Source organism: Rhamphochromis sp. 'chilingali', assembly GCF_963969265.1.
Source record: "Rhamphochromis sp. 'chilingali' genome assembly, chromosome: 15".
NCBI classification, from domain to species: Eukaryota; Metazoa; Chordata; class Actinopteri; order Cichliformes; family Cichlidae; genus Rhamphochromis; species Rhamphochromis sp. 'chilingali'.
The window spans coordinates 25,731,979-25,755,211 of record NC_137942.1 but is presented as its reverse complement, the minus strand read 5'-3'; the positions used below and the strand labels follow the sequence as shown (position 1 = coordinate 25,755,211).

At 42.0% G+C, this 23,233-nt stretch overlaps 1 protein-coding gene across 1 annotated transcript; it reads right to left on the bottom strand.

Annotated features, from left to right (window-relative positions):
- Window positions 1-997: 997 nt before the first annotated feature.
- Window positions 998-19,849, bottom strand: LOC308410695 (caspase recruitment domain-containing protein 10). Its single transcript, XM_080904245.1, has 24 exons — window positions 19,687-19,849; window positions 16,292-16,537; window positions 15,030-15,167; window positions 13,731-13,917; window positions 12,877-13,015; window positions 11,143-11,313; window positions 10,911-11,030; window positions 10,690-10,815; window positions 10,392-10,571; window positions 10,188-10,292; window positions 9,760-9,796; window positions 9,559-9,596; window positions 9,383-9,471; window positions 9,253-9,299; window positions 9,008-9,128; window positions 8,004-8,181; window positions 7,730-7,853; window positions 7,364-7,604; window positions 7,081-7,150; window positions 6,865-6,967; window positions 6,590-6,748; window positions 6,382-6,494; window positions 5,783-5,898; window positions 998-4,162 (listed from the first exon to the last, which is right to left on the bottom strand). The coding sequence occupies exons 1-24, from the start codon at window positions 19,691-19,693 to the stop codon at window positions 3,955-3,957; spliced, it is 3,063 nt and encodes a 1,020-aa protein (XP_080760371.1). The 5' UTR covers window positions 19,694-19,849; the 3' UTR covers window positions 998-3,954.
- Between the last annotated feature and the right edge of the window lie 3,384 nt (window positions 19,850-23,233).

Genomic DNA, 23,233 nt, shown 5'->3' with positions numbered 1-23,233 from the left:
ACCCCCCCTTTTCCATGTTTGACATTTAATTAGTTTAGATAAAATAATAAATGTGCTCAGATGTAAGTATTTAATAATGACTTAATTAATACTGTAATAGGATATTGTACAAGATATGGTACTATTTGGAGCTTGTACTGAATTTTCTTATTCCTGTGAGCTATACATTAAAATGGTTAACACTGTGACACACTACATTTATCCATCAACCCACCCATCCATTTTCTTACACTCATCGAATTCAGGATGAGGCCCGGAGCTTAAATCACATCTGTTCTATAGCACATGTGACAAGCTCTAGGTAACCATTACTGCTCAGATTTACACCTACGGTCAACAAACTGAACACAGAAAGATCCCCCAGCAGGGTTAAAACCCAGGATCCTCTTGCTGTGAGCCCACAGTGCTGACCACGCTATAACCATTTTGCACACTGTATTATGTCACATTTTATGGCATTGTATATATATGTATTGCAGTAGAAATTAAAATGTAAATTATCTGCCTTTACTTTCTATTACTTTGTCTACATTTGTTTCACACTGTACACCGACCATCCTCTGGATGGTGCAGAGGAGGCACTCCCCCTCTGGCCGCCTGTGCCTCATATATATATATATATATATATATATATATATATATGCGCATTTCAATAATTAAAGAGAAAACAAATCACTTTAGACATGAGTGAAATTTAATTCATTTATTTTTTTAAATGGATACAAAAAGCAGTTAAAAGGAGTACACTATAGCAGAGAAATGCAGTACTCCCTGACTAGTCAAAAACAATCCACTTAAAATGATCAAAAAACGCACAGTTTGTGTTTTAAAATGTGTTCACATAAAGTCACATTGTTTAACACCGAAATATGATATGTATAGTTGTTTAGTGTCCATGCTAGAAGACATTTGAGGTCTGGGGGTGCTCCGCCCCCCGGTCTGGGGTGCTGGCCGGGCCTTGGGGGCTTGGGTCCTGGCTGTTGTGTCGCCGGAGCAGTGGGCGGGTGGGTGCAGGGGGGCTCAGCCCCTCCCTTTCTTCCCTCCCCATCCTCAGCTGCCTCCCTATTCCCGCTCTACCACACCCACCCACACACGCATGGCTTGGGGTGCAGGTATGTCACCAGGGTGCAGGGGAGGCACTCCCCCTCTGTCCCCTTCTGGCCGCCTGTGCCTCAATTTTATTCGGCAACCTAGACATCCACATTACTCACACTCTCACATAACACATACATATAGGGCCTTGGGGGTGGGCACGTTTTACAGCATCCAGAGGATGGTCGGTGTACTCCAGCCCACCTTTGGCGCTGGTGCCCTACCCTCAATTTTAAATGCATTTATACACTAAGGGTTTTCAGGAAGAGCTGTGCTGCTCTCTGAGAGGAAGCTAGTACCATGCTCTCCTGAGTTTTAAATGCACTTTAGAACAGCACACAGCAACACTACATATGAGCGGGCGTAGGGAGGTTTGAGGTCTTCCTCACCCCGGTTCTGTTAGCCGTCAGGGCTGGGGGGCTGGGAGGAGGTGCTGGCCGTCAGACTGGGGTCTGGGATGCGGGGCCTCCCTGCTACTGCAGATAAGGAGGTGGTCCGCTTGCCTCCACCCCAGAGAGAAGGGTTACATGTCCTGGGTCTAGGTGCGGCTTGCCCCTCTGAGGGCGGGGGTACCTGGACCTGGGATATAGAGTATGTTTGGGGAGTGCGACTGTCTGTGCAGTGTCTATTTGTGTCTGTCTACACGTTGGATGAGTGCCGAGTATTTGGTTGTGCATAATAATAATAATAATAATGGATTGCATTTATATAGCGCTTTTCGAGAACCTCAAAGCGCTTTACAATTCCACTATTCATTCACTCTCACATTCACACACTGGTGGAGGCAAGCTACAGTTGTAGCCACAGCTGCCCTGGGGCAGACTGACAGAAGCGAGGCTGCCATATCGCGCCATCGGCCCCTCTGGCCAACACCAGTAGGCAAGTAGGGTAAAGTGTCTTGCCCAAGGACACAACGACCCGGACAGAGAGCCCAGGGATCGAACCGGCGACCTTCCGGTTACAGATGCGATTCCCAACCCCCTGAGCCACGGTCGCCCCCAATATGGGGTGGGAATGCACGTCTGTGTCCGCGTGTGCCTGTTCGGCTGTGTCTATATGTCAGGTTGGGTCTTGGACTCAACCTCTCTGGGTACATCTCAGGTCCTCTAAAGTACGGAGGCCTATCTCCCCTCACCACACTCCCTGCCGGTGGCTGATGCCCTCAGACGTTGGTGTGTTGGTGGTCCTTGTCGTCTGGGGCTGTGCGCTCATGTATGTACCGGCGGGGCCGGGCGCCTGTGGCCCGGCTGGGCTCCTTCCGGGGGGTGGGATGCCCTCAGACCTCTGGGCCTGAAGCTCGGTCCTCTCTGGCACAGCTGGCTGCCGGCAGAGCCCGCGGGCACGCCACTGCAACCCCCTCTGGCCTCTGCTCCGTAGCTGCGGGGTGACCTCTCCTTTGGGGCTCTACTCAGCTCTTCCCAGGAGGGTGGCACGGTTCCCCCCCCCTTTGGTGGTCCTCCTCGGGTCCTTGTACTCTGGGGCCTCTGGATATCTGGGGCCTGGATCTCCTCCATACCTACTTCATACCCTGGTGGATGGGGCTATGGCTCCCCACACTCCCTAGCAGATCATTACATGGAGAAACCTTTGGAATAAAAGCATGCTGATCCACACAGGTGTGCACACAGGTGTACACACGGGTGTTCACAGACGCGGACTACACCTTTCTTGGCTGCTGCCTCAAAGCACATTGTGCGCTGTCTATCTTGCGTGCTGCACAATATCGTTTATTATTTAGTATCTACTGCTAGCTAGTTTATTGTGATGGTGCTGGTTTTTTTATTATGTTGCTCTTTGTTGTTTGCTTTCTCTTCTGTTTTTTTTTCTCCATACAGGTGATCCAGGTGTTTTGTTTGTTTTTCCTTTCTCTTTTTTTTTTCTTCCCCCCCTTCTCACCGTCTCTTCTCCCCTTTGGTTTTCTTTCTCTCCCTCTCTTTCTTTCATTCTTTCTCCCTGTCCTATCCCCCAGTCATGTCTGTCCCGTTTGTAGCAACTGAAAATAAAATAAATTCATAATTATAATAAAGGTCAATCAAATGGACCAATATGGCAAGGCCATGATGATCCACTTGGTAAAATAAATCTGCTTGGCATCTTTCTTGGCCTCAAGACAACAATTCTGACAGCTAAAGATCCAAACGGGACACAAAAAAAAAAAAAAAAAAAAAAAAAAAAGAAGACATTTGAGCAGCTAAACCTATTGTTTCAGGCTCTTTGCTTTGCATTCAGTTCAGTTTGCAGTACATTCAGATTGAAATACAATAATGAATCCACTCCGTCTAAACTCGACACCTTAATGGAGCGTTCATTATTTCACTTCAAATGAAAAAAGCTGAAGAAAACAGGCTGACATAAAATGTAACTGTCCAAACAAACACTGGCCTAGATCTATAATGCACAGATAATATTGTATGAAAAAAAGCTTCAGTTCCCTTAACCTACAACATCTGTCACACTTAATATTCTCACAGCTTCAGCTTTTCACTTAAAACATAATTAAATGACCCGTGGCCTAAATACCAAAAAGTAGGCTCCTTGTGTTATTGAATATAGTTTTGAAGTACAGAAGTATAATAATAAAACCTTAGGTGTGGTAAGTTGAGGGGAAGATTGCAGTTTTAATGAGGTAAGTACATTTGTACTTACATGTACCTTCCTTGTGCGGCTCAAATAAGTTGCAGTTTTTTTTATTTATTCTAGCCAGTCCAGCTTGGCTATTATAGAGACCTATAATTATGAGAATTTCAAAATTATGTTAAAATGTATGTACACAAGCCTAGTGTGGGCTCCTTTGAAATTCTTAGTAGATACTGGCACATGCACTAGTCATACATGGTACCACACACATTCTCTCTCTCTCTTCTACTGCAGCCTATCCAGTTCAACCCAGACCATCGCCCTCTGCTGGCTGTGGATGTTGGTACGTAAAGCAGCCAGCAGCTCATCAGTGCAGCTCCAGGTGTTGGGCTCCAGGGTGTAGTGAAGCATGGGCAGTGTCTCCAGCTGCAGCTCCTCGGCATGGCACAGCTCCTCCATCACACTGTCCTCCCCACAACGTGGAAAAAACTTTCTGTTTCAAGTGATGGATAAATAATCACCGAGTATCTAAGACATGACTTTTCCAAATATATGTATTTCAAGTAGAGCTGGGCGATATGAGATTTTTTCATATCACGATATGTTTTTTTCATTTCAGGCGATAACGATATCTATCACGATATAAGCCAAATAACTATATTTGTAAGATTTAAATGTGCCGTTGCTCACAAGTAAAATGTGAAATAATCAGCAGCTTGTTTTTAAATATTTATTTCCCATAATAAGTTCAACAGGGTAGATGTACTTAAGGAACATGAGACTTTTTCAGATAAATAAAGGCAAATATTGCAAACTACACAAAAGGCAGCCGCTAAAGCGTTTAAGTTTCAAAATAGAACAAATGAAACAGACTAAATTGTCAATTCCACTTAGAAACAAAATATTAATTCTAAAAATAAATCTTAGTTTGTTTTACAGAAGAACAGACAAAACTGACTAACTTTTGTCAATATCAAATAAACTGAGAACTAAAAGGAAATTCTCAATCTCTCCTTGTTGTATAGCTTAGCTTTTCAAACAGTTTTAACAGTTACTTTAGTCTGACAAAAGCCGAATGACGAATTAGCGCTTCCAGTCAGAGACTGAGGCTACGTCCACACGTACACGGGTATTTTTGAAAACTGAGATTTTCCGTTTTCGTTTTAAAAAATAATCCCGTCCACACATAAAGGCAGAAATGAAGGAAAACGCTGCTATGAACATGCCAAAGCAGCAGGTGGAGCTAGATTCCTAACCGTGCAGAAATGTTGGCCAATCAGAAGTCTAGAAGCCTCGGTGGGAAAAAGTAAACAAAGCTGCGGCATAGAAGCAGAACCGAGTCGTATGTGTGGAGGGACAGTAACTGTGTGTATATGTAAGCATTTAAACACTGCAGAGAGTAGAATTAACAGTATTGTAGAAATTCATTTCACCGAAACAATAACGTGGCGCACAGTGTGACGCATGCACCAGTTTATTGTATTTCCAGACTTGCTTTCGGCACAATTTACAGTGCACGCTACTCTGTTTTTTGTCAGACTTGAAATAGCCGAAATACCTTCACACTACGGAACTTCTTTGGCTCTTCCGTTCGACAATCTCTCCGGCATTGGAACCATCGTCTGTTTTCTCTTCGGTCACGCTCGGTTGATTTTTCTAGTCGGCACACTCATTTCCTGCTGGCTCCATTACCTGCTGGCTGCTTCCCAAACAAACACACGTGCGGCTTGGCACTTGTGCTGTACGTAACAAGTCACGCGACGTGACGCTGCGGCTGTGATTGGTTCAGCTCTGCGCTACTGAATTTGGATCGGCTGACCTTTTTTTTTTTTTTTTTTTTTTTAAGAGGACAAGAGCGGCGAGGTCTATCGCGATAGCTTAATTTCTCTATCGAGTAAAAGTTATATCGCGATACATATCGTTATCGTTCTATCGCCCAGCTCTAATTTCAAGGTAAGAAATAATCACTCTAGAGAAGTTAAACGCTCCTTACTCCACAAAGTGGATTGCCATTAAATACATACAAAGCTTGGATAAAGTACAGTAGTGCTGCTATGGTGAGACCAGAACTTACTGTAGCACTGAACTGAAAACTGCCTGTGTGTGCGCTTACCTCAGCTTCTTGTGTTTTTTGTTCTTGGGGCGAATATGGATGACGATGGGGTAAATCCCAAGTCTCAATAAGCCTTCAACACTGGACAAGCCCAGCTCGAGCAGGCAGTGTTTATCCTGAGACAAAGAGATGGCATCTGTTTATCTACAGCTCGTTTAAGGTCCCAACACACCATTTCCATCAGGTTGGGTCAGGACTTTGCCTGGGCCATTGCAAAACTCGCTGTGTTTGGTTTTCTACAAACGTGGTGCCTTCCATTATGACCAAACATCTCCGTATGTATGCTGTCATACAACAAGCCATCCTTGTTTAGTCTTTTTTAAATCATGCTCTCATGAACTTTAACATTTAACATGCTAACTGAGCCTAGTTTTTTAAAGGATTTCAGAGTCCTGTGGAAATTTCTCCCCGCGATTGTCGGTAATTGACTTTTATTGGTTACTTAATCGTCCTAAAAACAGCATTCTTCATTGTCCTTGAGGAAGACATTTAGTAGGATGGTTGTAAAGCAAAATGTGGTGACATTTTTGCATTTTCGTCAGGCAAAGCAAAAGCTTCTTTTTGAAAACCACACCCCCAGAAAACACCGCTGACCTTACCTGGCTGATGACATCCTGTATTGACTGCAGCCTTATGCCAAGGGCCTTCTCTGGACTGCAAGAATCCAACAAGAATATTCTCTTGTCTTGTCTCTCTGAAGCTGGAATGGGCTCTGAAAATATTTAATGTATGATCAACAAATCAGCACCAAACTTTGTGCACTGTTGGGTCACTGTGAGTGGATAGGTCTGTGTGTTGCACAGATACCTGGCTGGCAGGTGTTAAACTTTAATCCAGACTGTGCTGGTTGCAGGAGCTTCTCTATCAGACCACGGGACAGCAGAGACGGTGAGAAGATGACTGGCCGCTTGGTCTGAACCTGCACTGACTGTACTAAACTGTAAGGGATTAAGTGGTCCTCATGGCCTGACATGGCAAAAACAAGTACAAATACATCAACACAAAGTGTGCACATACACAAACAATTCATTTATGACACAAACATGCTATTTCATTGAGGGAGCGACAGGGCTTCAACTTACGTTTGCTGAGCGTGTAAAGGACCTGTTGTGTGGAACCAATCCCACGGCAGTTTGGATCCACCGCTTTGACCAATCGTACACGGCCTGATGTTTTCTTTAAGAACTACGCAAAGAAAAATATACATCTTCCAATGAGGAAACGGGCAAAAACTGTAATATGAGGCACCACAGCCGTTGTGCATGCTGATCATGTAATTTAAATATGCATCAACTTACCATCTTCTTCTTAGAGTCCTTTTGCTCCACTGACATTTTTCGTAACCTTATGAGTAACAACTGTTGAGCCCTGAAAGAGAAGTCGATATATTCTTAGTTATTTACACTAGTCACACAGCTATTTTGTTATCAATCTAAATTTATTCGCCAGTTTTGTAAATATATCTACCTTCTCTTATATGTACTTGAACTAAATAACACTGGCCTTGTGGAACTTTCAGGACTGAATTGTGCCTTTAAAATAATAATAAAGCAAAGTCACGTCAAAGTCTGACTGACATACCGGTTGTAGTTGGGCATGGATCCTGTCTGCAAATGCTTGGCTGTGCTCGGGTCCACCAGGGAGCAGCGCCATTGGTATTTTCCATTGTACCTTGTATCTGTGACATGTATAATGTCATCACAAGAAACACCCAAAGATGGCGGGTCACCATGAGGCTCCATGCTGAGATTAACACGCACATAGAAAGAGTCGGGACCCAAAAAAGTTGGCGATGAAACCTGCGAGGACAGGTTTGAGTACCCTGAGGATGAGAAAGCATGAGAGGGGGCACCTTAGCGTCACCTTTCTGCACCACGAGGGGAGATTTCAAGAGCAGACTGACCGGCCTCATATGAATTTTTCAAACCTCTGAAGTAACAGACTCACCCTCTGGGTTGCTCTGGAATTTAAGTGTTGACGGCTCGGTCCACCACTGCAGAGAAAAGTGGGCCACCTCAGCAGTGCACTGACTCAGCAGCACACTTCCCCCACCAAACAGGACTTGCTCCAGCTAAAAACAACAGGACAAAAACTGCATGTCATTCTACAGCCTCATTTTCATAGAAGCAAAGGCACACACTTGTCCTTGTGGTACACGTATTTCCACATGCACACATTAAAAGTGCTCATATATGATTTAATCGCATATGCAGACGCCAACCTCCAGCAGCTCGCTGCCCTCCTTCAGTCCACATTGTTCAGCTGGGGAACCTGCTCTCACATGGCTGACAAATATCCCCGTTTGGCTTCCTCCAATGATGGTGATGTCATCGGCAAGACTTGGTCTCCTGTGCTTTGGAGAGGTTGGGGGACTTGGAGATGGTGAGCAGTGTAGGTTCCTGAGAGATGGCAGAAGACCGTCAGAAGCAGTAAGGATGAAATTACATAACACTAGTCTGTGACGGCATTCACTTTGCTTTGGTGCCACTTTTGTGCTCTTTACATTATGTTGTACACTATGACAGAAAATTGCACTTATATAATATTAATCACATTCAAAACTGTTTAAATTTTTATCATACAGTAATTATGTAATGAACTCCATTTTTTAATACCAAAAAGATAATAATAATAATAATATATAATAATAATAACAATAACAACAACAATAATAATAATAATAATAATAACAATGATAATAACAACAATAATAATAACAATAACAACAACAACAATAATAACAATAATAATAATAATAATCCACCAGGAGAAAATAAAATGAAGGACAAACCAGATACATTTTAAAGACATCTAAACATTTAAACCATGAAGTTTTTTTCTTTAATTGTTTAAATTTGAAAATTTTACTTCATGTGCTGGAAAGATTTTTTCCTTTGAAGCTGTAGATTGACATCTGCTCTTCCTTTTTTTTTCTTAGCTCTGTTGGTTTGTTCTCGCCTGTTTGTTTACAATAAATAAAGTTATTTTTGAGTTGTGTAATGGTCTGTGGCCTAATACCCACAACGTACCTCTGACAAAAGAAATGTTAATGCTCTTCTATACTAATGTTAATGTTAGGACCTTTTAGGACCATCATTCTCACCTACGAAGATTAAGAGATTGCCCTGCAGAAATTAATATTACTTGTAATTAAGGAGGAAAAATGACAGTTTAACAGAGCTTTTACTGGTTTCAGTGACAGGCATCAAAGCTGTAAGTTTGTACCTGGGCACTTTGGGACTGGGCTGCTGTGCAGAGACTATGGGCAGGTTGACCAGGTCAGGGGGGAAAAAATGAGACTGCAAGGAGCTCCACGAATCTGACAAAGAAGGCTCACTCTGCTCACCTGAAAACACCAGAGAGCCTTTTAATGTACACTTACATTTTTGTTATTATTAGATTGAACATGATTAATCACCAACACATTGATTAAAAAAAAAATGGTTGTAAATGCAAAGAGTCAAATGTACCTGGAATGTTGTCATTCTCATCACTGCCCCATGAGTCCAAGTCAAACCTTTGTGGAAGCAAAACGAGGAAAATGGTAATCAACGTGAGAATAACGGGGAAAATTGCAGGGTGAAAAATATATGAACTCACTCTGTGTTGACTCGACGGTTGATGGAGTTCATGCAAGGAGGAAAGGGGAATGTGGAAAGGCGGTTTATTTCCTTTTCATTGGTTTCTGTCTGAGGGTGAGGAGGTAAACATAAAGATGCAGATCTTTAGAATCTTATTTTTATTATTTTTATTATAAGCAGGGCTTTGATACTCACTGACAGCAGGAGGTTCTCCTCTGAGTTTGAACCAGAATCTGTGAATCAGCAGAAAAACACCGTTTACTTTAACCTAAAACACTTGTGATGAAATCCCCCACCGACCTTCCTACTTTGTGTAAATGAAAAGTACAAAAGCAAAAGGATTGCACAAAGAAACACTAGATAAGCATCATCCAGCTGCCAGTGTGGTTGACTTACCCTCTGAGTTTTCATTGGCTGGGCCACTAGAGGGCACCTGTGACACAGAAAAGATGCTCAACAGAGTATGAGCTCGCAGATAATGAGATGTAAGGTACAGGCACGAACATGCAAAGAGTTGCACAAGAATGCATTGCAACATTTCCTGCTCATAATAGGACCCCTTGCCTTGTCTAGCTGCAGTGAAATGTTTCAGTCAGAAAGATACATTCTCTGCATAGCACACAAACAGCATGAAAAAACAAGTTTTTATCCTGTGGGAATTCCTATGATATAAAATGAAGTGGTGATTACACAGCAGTTAGGTCAGTAAGGCCTGTTTCGATTCCTTCTGATCTTAATTTAATCAAACAGGGCAGTTGTGATTCTGTTGTTATTGTCATTCTCATCATAATAACTAAACTACTGGTATTAACCGCAGCACTGACCTTTCTTAGTAACAGATTGGTTCTTCTCGGCTGCGGGCTCAGATCCAGGCCGGGGGAACAGCAGGGGCCAAAGCACTGTTCCTCACTACACAGAGACAGGTGGGACTGGGGGGCAGAGATGGAGGACAACATTTGCATTAAAAAGTTTCTGTAGAAGGCAGGGGAAGGTGAGCGCTGCCCTCATGACTTAGTGTTTGAACTCACACAGTGCAGGCAGGAGCTGTTTGGCTCCATTTTCTCCTGGCTCCTCTCCCTCTCTTTGTCCAGCTCTCTCTGCTGCTGCTCCAGGTTGGCCTGCAGCTCAGCAATGCGTTTACGCAGACGGTTCTTATCCAGCAGACAGTCGGTGTACTCAAGCTGCAGGCTGTCTCGACTGCGCAGGGCCTTGAGATGAGAGGACAGAAGTGCAGAAAGTGAATAGGTTGGTGATGTGCGAGAATAAGCCAGAGCAGCTAAAGTGACTGATGAACTCTTTGTGGTTAGACAGTGTGCTCTCACTAACCTGGTCTCTCTCCTTTTCCAGCTCCATGATTTGGTTGAAATAGGACACACTCCTCTTCTGCTCTGTCTCCCAGTCCAGCTGGAGAGTCCTCACCTTCAGCTGTAGCTGTTCGCACTGAGACTCCAACTGCAAGTACAGTCCAGAAAAGAAAGTATCATGAAGGAAAAGGTCATTATAATGTTATAATGTATTATATAATATGATGGCAGACAACCTCTCACCTTGTCCCTTTGCTCTTCAGTGTTTTGGAGCTCGCTCTGTAGTTTGGTGATGATATCGCAGAACTCCTGTCTCTGCTCGGCAGCCTCCCTGCGGTCCTGCTTCAGGATATCCATCAGAGCCTGAGGTGAACCAAAACAAAATGAACACAGATAAAAAAAAATACAACAAAGAATGATAACAGCTTAAAAAACATGATTTCAGATGATACACAATATGCAATCAAAAACATACAACGACTCCAGTGGGTGGGATCGAGTTCTTCATCTGACTTCCTGTAGTCTCAGTTTTCTTAGGCAGGTTTTCTGGTAGAGCAGGTGTAGAACCAGTTACAGCTTTAGAGGCATCAGGGGCACCACTTGTTTTTTTCTCTGCTGCTGCCAGCCTGGACTTAAGCTCCTCTACCTGCATGTATGGAGAACAAGCAAATAATAAGCATATCAATAACCTGCTAGTGTGGGACTCTTTTATATTTTAATATCAGGAGCTAATATCAGCTGCTCCTTTATTGACAGTGGGTTACCACGACAAATGTTTTTTCCCCTGATATTGAACCAGGGATCTTTTGTTTTTCAGGCAAATATGTGAACAATAACACAAAGGTCCCACTGATAGCAGTATCTCTAAGTCTACAAATATTATCCATTAAGGGGACTTGTTACACTCGTAATCCACAACCAGTTCAAAAGGTGAGACCCAAGGAAAGTCACAAAGAAGACAAAATGAATATAATGCAAGATGATATTGGCAGTGCAAAGGTGGAGGTGTGTATATGAGGCAGGGTGATTGGCTATTTAAAAACGGGTATCAAGAACGATAATGTGGGGCATCTAGCCACGAAGGATGGAAAACAGGAAGGGAAATAGATAACGATGTGACCTAACTGAGAATTAAAAAAATTAAAAAGGGAATGATGTCACTGAAATGTTTTAACCACTTGGTTCTTAAAATAGTCGTTGCTGCTTTTAGGTCAGCATGATGTCGGTCAAAGCGGGCATCCCTAATATGGTCACACAGATCAGGCTGGGAGCACTGAAGCCCCACCCACCGCTAAACAAACTCTGTGTTTACGAGGGACAGCAAACAGAAGTAAAGTGGCTTAAATGGTGTGTGGCCTTCAAAGGAGAGAAACCTTAAATGGCTCATTTTAGACAGTAGACAGCAGCCGCTGGCAAAAAGATCCCACTTTGAGATAAGAATGACTTTCAGTAAACAGCTGGAAATGAGCTTAAAGCTTTAAGGTGGAACATTTAAATGCAAAAACCAAAGAGAATTCCACAAGTTGCTTCTTTCAGAGTTTACGTTTCTGTGAAAATCTTTCAGTAATCTGAATTCAGAGGCTGGGACTCGTGATAAGGTGTCAACTGGTCCACTATGGCTCTTCAGAAGATGACAGGAAGGGCTATAGGGTGGGTGGACCTCTCTTGGTTTTGCCATTTTGGACTTAAAATAATAAGAAAAAACCCAGGGCTAAATAATGATGATTTCAAACTATTCTAATAAAAATATAGGATTTTAAAGATCATAGATAGACTGTAGATCATACACTGACTTGCAGCTATTAATATCGCCTTATTTTTACAGCCAGCTGGCTCATTCCTCAGTGGTTCTGTCAACATGTTGTAACAAATCCTGGGGTGGCTGATAACATCTGCCCCTGCTGGCTCGAGCCGCTTCATTTATCTCTTTTGCTGCGTGCCATCCAAAGAAGTTTCGTTGCCTCAGGTGCTTTTATTTGTTCCCTTTTTTATGCCTTCAGACACCACATAACTTCCGAGAACAGCACTTGTTTCTGTTATATGCATGGCAGCAAGAGGTATCGAAGTCGTATCAAAGCAAACAAAGCTCTTTCTGGCTGACATGGAGCACCTAAAACAGCAGCTTAAAAGTGAAATCAAACAGATGCAAAATGCAAGAGAACTAACATTAATATAAAAATATATTTTTCTTTCACCCAAACCAACTGACCTGACTCAGCAGTTCTCTCTCTCTGGTTGAGGCTTTGCCTTGATCCTCCAAGGCTCTGGAGTACTTCACAGCCTGCTCCAGGTGTCGGTCTTTCAGCTTTCCCAGCTCTCGACTGGCTAACTCCCAGTCTTGACGCAGCCTTGAGATCAAAAACCATCCAGATCAAACATTTTCACTTTTTGTTACCAACTTGTTTTTCTACAAATGTAAAGATGAATTTTCGTGGCTCAACAATTTTAGATAACTCTGGAATTGGCAGAGGTGAAGATGTTGAGATTTGAATTTGGAGTGAGCAGGATGGACAAGATTAGAAATGAACATCAGGTGGACAGACCAGATTAAGTGGTGCAAAGACAAAGTCACAGGCTGGAGGTGCCAGGCTGGAGGACAAGAGGAAGTCCACAGAGGAAGCTCATAGATGTAGTGGAGGAAGACTCGTGGAGAGATGGTGTTTCAGAGGAAGATGCCACCACAACCAACATGTTTATTTTTTTTGTTTTTCTCAGTGTTTAAAATGATTTCTGCAGAATGAGAGTAAAACAGTTTGAAGAAAGTAACATGAAATGTTCTTAAAAGTGTTTTTTTATTGTTCAAAAGTTGTTTAATGACAGAGAAACACATTCTGGAGCCAACGCTGTAGCAGCACATCAGGTTTCTTCCCACTGGGATATAAAGTAGAGGGAAAGTAGGCGGGAACAATGGTGCCCTGACCCCTGTAGCTCTGACAGCCTTTGTGGATTATTAATGTCACCTTGTAAATTCACCCCATGTGAATTTACAGGTTTCTATGACATATTTGATTCTTTGACAGAAAAGCTTTAAAGGAAGAAACTGGAAACTAGAAAAGCCCAAACCTTTCCAGCTGTAGTTTGTCATGGCGTAACTCCTGAGCTTTACGCTCAGCGCGGCTTCGCTCCTCCTCCGCCATCCGGCAGCGCTGAGACAGGCGCCGTTCGCACATGCGGCTGTTTCGAAGCTGCTCCCTCAGTTTACGCACCTCCAGCAGCAGAAACTGAGTCAAACCCTCTGGACCTTCCTCATCTGCGTAGAAAGAGAATCACACGTGGAGGTCATTATCATGGAAGGAGGGTATTGTGAATCAATGGAAATTGTAAACTGAATTGTGAGCCAGAGAAACTGGCTTTAATGTGTGGGGAGAAAGGACAAATACATGTTTATATGTTGTGGCTGTCAGTAAATGGCACACAAGAGAACATTAATGCCAAATGTGCAAATGTGTTCACTCTTTTCTCTGCTCTTGGGCAACATAATAGCTTTGTAAAATAATCATATGCTCACTTTCAAAGAAAGCGCTTATGTTCCAGTTATTTGTTAACCATTTCTGTTCGTCAGCAATGAAAGTAAATTAGATGTGTTTGCGGTTAAGATTCACATACGGTCCCTTTTAAGTTTAAATGTCTTGGCTTTAATTTGGTTGTCAGTAAAGAAGAACTCATCGAACTCATCACTTTGGGCTAGGCTAGTTTTTGCAGTCCAGAGCTGAATTATGTGAAAATGAGTGTATTCAACCATCGATGTTATTATCCTGTCATAGCACCACTGTGAGAACCCCTATGACAGCTGGGATAGGTTCCTGGCTGCCATAGGGGTTAGATGTCAGGTACATCTGTCTGTCACAGGGCTAACAGAGAGAGATAGACAACCATTAAAGTTCAAAGTCACAGTTTAGAATCATCATTCAGCCCAATGTGCATGTTTTTGGACTGTGGGAGAAACTCAGAGTACCCATGCATCACGGGTAGAACATAAGTGGGTTAACACTTGGGACTGAATGACTGTGACGTGACAGACTAACCATTGTACTGCCTAAGTATAAACCTTAAATCCTTAAATGTAATCATCAAAATACTTTAGTAGTCTTCACAAACACTCAGTTGTTTTTAAAATTTATAGTGAATTAAGCTAAAATGCATTAAGAAAAACACACCCACAGTAATTTGAGTGTATAAGTTCATCATGAAATCTAGAATATCCCCATACATGGAACATTTTCCATGTCACGTAAATGCTTTGGGGGATTTTTCTTAAGCCTGAGTTACTTTAACTTTAAAGTTTTAATTTAAGGTTAATTGATGGTTAAGTCCCCCTACTATGCCATTCTTCTTTCTATCCACAAAAAAATCTCTGCTTGCCTAGTATGAGGGAGCATCGGTGTGTTGGCTGTTGCCCGGTCAGCTGTGTGTACTGCTCTGGATGGTAAAACTCCAGTGACTCCATGAAGGCCTGAAGACCTCGCTGGCCCTGACCGCGCAGGATGTCCAGCAAACGGCCTTTTTGTGACAAATAGGGAACAGAAAACATAAGGTGAGTAACACTGCAAGTGTGGAATAATTTACTTTCCGTTGCATGACATTATACAGTGACAATGCTGAAAGATAGGTGCAATGACAAAAGGTCAGGTTAGGGTAAAGCAGCACGTTTAACTAACAGATTAAAGAGTCTCAGCACAAGAATGCTACCTCTTTGATGTATGTGTCATTACCTCTGTAGTTACATGCTGTTGGTATTTCAAACACGACAATGATAAAAGACTGAAACAACAAAATTCTCCGGGGGTTGGACCAGGTGTTTGCCTTCAGTGTCTCTTCATTTACAACATACCTTTCATCTTTATCCTCATCCTTCTCTCTGCCTGCCTCGACTTAGCAATGAAGTTCCTGCTCTTTTCTCGCACTGGAGCATTTATTCAGTTTTCCTGTTTCTGACTGATGAACTGTTAGACAAACATTCACATCTAATGTTTATCCTCTTGAAGTTTCACCAAAGAACCCACTTCTTGTAGTCTTTTAAGACTGCAGCTCAGCGTCAAATGAGTAATCACGTGTTTGCTTAAATTTCAGTGCTCTGACACCATTGAAACGATGCTGAAGCACAGATGTCACTTTGACTCTAAAGAAAACCTGAAAATGACAATTTATGAATCATTTCCTCAAGGCGTCGCTCGCACTGAGACTTTAAATGTGTTTATTTATATTTCAGTTACAATCATTTAACGGGCCAAATGAGCAGGCCAAATTCTCTGAGCAACGGAGAAAGGCCCAGTGTTATGTTACACTCCCATGAACTGTAGTAGACCATTGCTGGTTGTGACTAAAGCTTGGATTACTGCACTTTCAGCTGTGGCAGTACAAGTCTGTACAAACGGATTAAGAAAGAAAACCAGGAAGTGTGGGATGTGACCCATATCTTGTTATTGGGCGTCGCACTGACTGCGGAGGATGTACGCTGATGGTTTTGGTGGGTGAGTGCACTGTTGAAAGCTACAGCACTTCTGAACCCCTGTGGTATGGCATGTTCGTATCGTTCTGAAGCACCATCTTTTCCTCATGTCTCTATAAATCTGTAGGTGCTGATCACTGATTTGACTTTTCAGCCGAGCTCTTCTTCCTCTCACCAGCTTTGCTGATGCGCAGGGGGTACTGCGTGGAGTTGAGCACCTCATCTTCATCCTGCTCGTCGATGACCTTGCACTGGCGCAGGTACGGCGTGAGTTTTGCCGGGTTGAGGATCCGCGTGAGCTTGTGTCGTACTCCCTCCACGCGGTCCCACAGCTCCTCGCAGCGCTCCTCTGACCACGAGGGAGAAGCTTGTGATTCCTCCTGAGCGATGTCGTCCTCCTCCTCCATCCAGACGGTGACACCTGCGCACGACCAAAAAACGTATCAGTTCAGCAAAGAGCCTGGTCTGGAAAGATAAAACAATGTCCCTTAGTTCATGTTTTTTTCCATTTACCGAAAATATGCTTGTTGCCTCGGGCCTTGCTCATGTCCCACTTCAACTTTACAAGCCAGATTTCCAGACATGCCCTATGTCCACTCCCAGACTAAATATTTTCCCAAGCAGAATTCCTTTGTGAATTTGTTTTTGTCTGACCCCTCTTATCTGAATTCCTTTAAACATCAAAGTAGGTCAAACATTGTGTCATTTATGCGCTTTCTAAACAGTAACTATCTGTTTTTTAACAAATAATAATAACAAAAACCTTTTGAGAGCAAGTTTAATATAATTTCATGCCATAATTCGCTGTGCCTAACACTGAAAGGCTATAAATCCTGGTAGGATTACTGGATTAATCTGCTGCATAGCGAGGAAATGAAATGGGGCTCCTTTACTTAGAGGAGTCTACTCACTACAAAACAGCCTGACAGGTCTGTTGTGGAACTGAGTCTCCAAAAAAAGACTAAAGAGACAAAGAGAAACTGATTTGATGAAGTAAGTGAACAGGAACTTCAATATAACAAATCAGAAGTAGTTAAATTGTTGTAGAGCAAAGGGTCTGCTGTTGAAGTAGCAGGGAGGACTCCGAATCATGGGCTCAGAGGACAGGAATGCAAAGATAGGTGTGACTCATATTGCACATCAACAAACACTCCAGGGGACCACAGACAAAAGCTTTCTCAGCCTGATTCACTTCACGAGACAAGGGGAGAAAGTGAATAGAAACTGTCACACAGAATTCCTCCATATTAAAGAAGAGACAACATAAAGGGCGGTGATTCAGTTATCAGTGAACTATAAAGTACGAAAATATACCGTAAGGCCCCCAAAAGCTGCATGGATCGCAGACATATGTCATTTTTGTTGGGGGGCAAATATAGTGGGGTTTATATTTCCAGGAAGGCAAACAAACTGATCCATTACAAAAAAGAGATTATTTTTCCCATATTGATGCCTGAGTGATAATGGGAGTTCCTGCCACTCTGTGCAGGTGATCAAAGCAGTCTGAGGTAACAGGCAGGTTGAGGCAGGCTTGGCTGATCTGTTTTCATGGGATTACGAAGCAACTCCTTACACTCAAGGAAAACAAATACTGGATAGTCATTAGCTGTAGGAAGTAGTTCATCTGCACTGCTAACCAAAGACCTGTTTTATATTCAGAGTAAATAAAAACAGCGGCACACAGTAACACCGATAAGATAAAATTAAGTATCGTTTGGTTCAATGAGAAGATTATGCTTGAAACCTGTTTATCACAGGGTTCATCTCCATATCTTTCAGTAAATTTCACTTATTGTTTGTTTTGGAAATGCGATACACCCCCACACCTTCTGTAAAGTGCAAAAGTCTTGAGTCAACCCTGATTTTTTATATTTTGCAAGGAGTCAGACTTTCCTGTAAATATAAAAAGCAGTCTTGATCAATATTTCTTGAAGCTTTCTGAAGCTTTTTCAAAGTTTTTCTTTCTTTCTTTGGCTGCTTTTCCCACTTGTTTTCAGTCCAGTGTTTGTACCTGACAATTTTCAGGGGAATATTTTTTTTGTTTGTTAAGCTGCTTAGCACTGACCTTCGAAGCATTCAGGCTAACTCGAGGGATGAAACAGTGTTTGTTGTGTCTACAGATAAAAGAAAATTTGGCAAAGAGCCAATTTAAAGTTGTATCTTAAGGCACTTTTTACTAGAAGCATGTCCCACATCATTTGTTCCCATTTGTTTTTTGAATCTATGGAAAATGTCTAAGACAAAAAGACAACACAGTCTGACAGCCAAGTAGTAGTACTCTAAAGAGCTAAAGAGCCATTAGGAAACTTGGGATATCTCGGCAGTATGTGCTGTGTGTGGTGTGCAGTGTGTCCATAAAAAACTTCAGAAGTAGATAAAAAAAGAAAAACTGGCGGGCCTACAAAACCATTTAAAGCAGATAAACAGTACCTGGAAGTCCTGTTGTTAAAAGTCCCGACACAGGACCTGAAAGATGCAACTGGCCCTTCCGTTGCTCCATGGACTGTAACAGACCGCTGAAGCCTAACCAAAAATGATCTCAGTAGAAGGCTTACTGTAACAAAGTCATTCTTAATGAAGGGGAATAAAGGCCGAGGTAGCCAAATTACAGAAGAACTGCAATGAAAGCAGGTCTTATGAAGTGATGTATCCAAGTTAGAAATTTTTGGCTAATCGTCTGTAAGTTTGGAGAAGATCAGGAAAGAGGTACAAAAGTGAGTTTATAAATCTATCAGTAAAACACGGTGGAGACTCTGTCAGTCAGTGGTGATCTTCCCTGAATTGGTAGAATTATGAATGCAGAATAGTGGAGTACTATCTGGAAGCATTTGATTAGAAACAATTTCATTTTTTGGCAACAATAAATGATGCCAAACAGACTGCCAATACAGTAAAAGTGTAAATGGATAGAAAAACACACTGTTGAGTCTGGATTAGTCTGGAGAATTATTCTTGAAGAACTTAAAGAAATGTCAAGAAATCTGACTAAAAGATTAAAGGTGGTCATAACAAATATTGACTTTCAAGTATGTTATAATTATACAGACTCCGTTTTTGCCTTATAGTGTATTTCCATTTATGTTTGCATATTTTTTAAACTGCTGTAACCATTTTCAGTTTTCCGATTAAAACATAAAGCAATAAGGAGTGACTCTGTCGGACTTTGGGGAAATCCTTAGTTTGTATTTGAAATGAGTAAAAATATACTAGAAGTGTTCATAAATCACCATGGTCTGAAATTATTTTGTTGCAAGAAACTGGCCTTAAAAAAAAAATCAAAAATAAATAAATAATGAGAATAATAAACTTGCAGAGACTGTCACTGCAGCTGTTACTACTTCAGCAGTTGTTATGCTTGTTTACAGAAATCAGACATAAAAGCGTACCACTGATAATAACCCAGTAACAGGAGCACACTCCTGCTGCCCGGTAACACCTGTTTATTCGGTTAATGATTGCTAGAAAAGTCTGGTAACCTGTTACTAGTAACACCGTTCAAGCTAATCAAGCTAAAAATTACGCTAAACAGCGACTAAAAATCTGTTACTTTAATCTTAAATGTTGACTTACCACTCATAATTTTCTCCTGTGAATCTGAGTCCCAGTAAACCGCACTGCGATCCAGTCTTTACATCCCAGTCAGGTCCACAAACACAGCCGAGGGGCGCACGATACACGCTCGCACACCTTTGCGCACTCTGCTCCAGTTCCTCCACCCTCAACCACAACATCCAATTGTCAGGCAAGAGGAAGGAGGGAAAAGTCCCACTCCTCTCCAAATCACGGCGGATTTCCTTATCGGGACTTATGATGTCAGTGTAGCAGAGGCCGGAGGCACTAGATGGCGCTTTCAACCAATGCTTGTCCACACACACACACACACACACACACACACACACACACACACACACACACACACACACACACACACACACACACACACACACAGCTGTCACGTATAAACTCCGCATTTCACACTTTCCACGGCTGTCAGATGGAAAAATTAGACAGTCTACCTTAGGTTCTCACTGCTGCGTCAAATTGTTAGTTGCCACACAATTGTCATAAAGAAAACACTAGTCATTAACCGCCAGGTGCTACAAGAGTAAAAGGAAAAAAACCCTGCTACCTTTTAAAACTACAGGGGAGACGGTTGTTATTGCAGGAAGCCCTGCCCTGGAGCTCAGCAGGTTAGTCACCAAGACAAGGGACACCTGAGAGAGCATTTTGCCCAAAATACAGTGACGCACAGTTTCATTCTCAGACTTTTTTCAAACTTTTGTTTGGGCTTGTCCTCGGTATCTTCCAAATCTCTTAGTAAATATAGTCTAATGAATCAGGATTTCAAATAAGTGGGAACCCTGACTCATCCATACAGGAAGAAAAGAGGTAACAAGCCTGTGGAAGGTGTGGAGGTGTGGAAAATCAGTGTGTAGATAGGTGGCAATTACCAGTCATATATAAGGAAGTAGAGGAGCAGTAAAAGACTTTATGACATCTGTGTTCATTTTTCCCTTTAAACTAAATTTAAGTACATCTTTAACATGTATGACATAAACAAAACATATGGTTATAAAGCCACCCATAGACTCTTTTCTTTTTCAGGGCAGCTAACACTTAAAGTGGGCTCACTCAGGGATTGTCATGTGAAATGAGTCCTTCAGTTACAGTATAATTCAGAGAGGAAATGCAGGGGGCCGGCAGAAGAAGGTTATTTTCCGTCCCCAGTTCTGGGCTTGGGGTCTCTGTGGTCCTGCTGAGAGACAGCGTGGGTTAATGCAGACAGGGGATTGTAAATGAGATACCAAAATATGTATTCATACACCCATACATTACAGGAAGCTAGGTGGGGAAATCAGCTTCCTCCCTCTATTTTCTATCTTCTGGTGTATCATTTTTCTTTGACTTTCAGTTTCACCCGTCTGTACTTATAGGTCAAAAAGTCATATCTTGCCTCTGCCTGTTTGCCTTCCTGACCCCCTCTTTTGTGCTCCCTCTTGCCCACTCTTTTATCTTCTCTATTCTTCCCTTTTCTCTTTCACTTCGCCTTCCTGTCTGTCATCAGCTTTCTTCTTCAGACAGCCCAATCCCTAACTCTCGGTTCAGGCCTTGGCCTGCGGCGTGAGGGAGGGCTGCAGTGAATGAGCATTCCTGTTGTTTCTGAGGTGACAGCGGCACAGAGGAGCCATTGATGACGGCACCGGACCCCACAGTTTGTTCATGCCGGAATGTGTGATATTGTGGAAGTTCAGTCAGACAGAAATAGTCTGCGTAGAGTTCCTACGTTCACTACACATATTTAATTTTTCTTCTCTTTGACTTTTTCTTTTATGAATAAAAAAAAAGTGCATGCTTCAACATCTGAAAAGCAAAATGCACTATCGTGACCACAAGAATGCGGTACTGATCCAACAACTTCAGCTAAAGCAATAAGAACCCAGAACAGAATGAAAACATCTCAAAAATGCTGATTTCTGTTGGGTTCATCTGTGTTGTTCTTCTCCGCTCCTGCTCAGAACACAACAGGCCTGGCTCTTCACCCGGCAGCTGACCCCACCGATGACTCAAGGCTGGCGGCTGCACAGAATCACCCCTTTGTGTCCACAAAGAATGCATCTTTTCTGGCTTTTTTAGAAAACAGAGGCAGAGAAAGCGAGCCGCGGGGGCATGAGTAACGGAGACAGATTTAAATCTGATGACATGTGATTTATGCTTCCTTTGGAGGCAGAAGATTGTGACAGAAGATCCCCTGACTGATCAGGCTGCTGATAAGGGATACTTTAAGATAAAGTTTATAAGTGAGAAATTAATATTAGGTTAATATTAAATGATGTGTAGCAACTATTCCCTACTGGTAAAGAGGAAGATAGATTTGTAAAAAAAAAGCCTGATTAGATTCCCACGACCAAGAAATACACTTGCTTTTCCTCTAATGTGGGAACTCCAGCATAGCTTAATGAGATCTTGTAAATATCCCACAGTTATATGCAATTTCCTGTTTAGCATGGAATCAACATCGATAATCACCAGAACATCAGAGTGAAGGAAGAAATTCTTAGCAAAGCAAACATCATGCCTAGAAAAACAATGTGTGGGATGACATCTGATAACCTTCTTGTTATGGTGGTATTTTTAATTGCCTTAAACTGACCTGCTTTTGTAAAATATTATTATACACAGTGCTGCTCAAAGGTCTTGTGCCACACATCATTTATATTTAGCTTCCAAGGAGCCAGACTTTGTTATACTTTATTCAAGGCGTCTTGAGCAATAGTTCTCTGGGTTTCCTGAAAGTCTGTGACAGTTTTCTTTAGACATTTGCTGCTTTTCACTCATTTTTTTAGTCCAGTCCTTGTACCTGACGTGGCACATCGAGGTTTGTACCAGTGTTGTGTCAACTTATCAAAAATATAACTTTTAGACACTTTGTAATTAGCAGCCTGTTAAAAATAATTTGTTCCCATTTCTTTAGTTGAATTTATGAAAAGTGCTAAAGATAATAGAAATTGAAATATTTCAATTCTCGTCAAAAATGTTGGACACAGAAAAGTACCGTCAGACTTTTATCCAGTATGCAATACAATTTAGAATGTGTCTCATTCGTTTGTCAGCATGACAGTGATACCAAACACACTACCGGGATAGAAAAACACACAATAAACACTGACATCAGTCATGGATTGGCCTCCCCAGAGGCCGGACCTCAACATTATTAAAGCAACAAAACAAAAGGCAGCCAGCATCTAAAGAAGAGCTTTGATGTCCTTCAAGAAACCTGGAGAACTATTCCTGAAGACTACTTAAAGAACAGAGGTGCCAAATAGATCAAATATTCACTTTCAAGCTCGTTAGAATTGTACAAACTCTATGTTTGCATATAGAATAGAATAGAATAGAATAGAATAGAATAGAAAACTTTATTTGTCAATTTCTTCAAATGTACTTGCTATAAACGAAAAATAAATGAATACTTCAGTTCGGTGTGATTTGCTCTGAGCTTTTCACCCGTGCAGCACGTTAACCTACACAAGTGTCTCATTGTTGTTTATTCACCTGACTGTTTGTTAACTGTAAATCTCTGACACAAAGGAATTGAAATTACGTTTCACACTGTCCC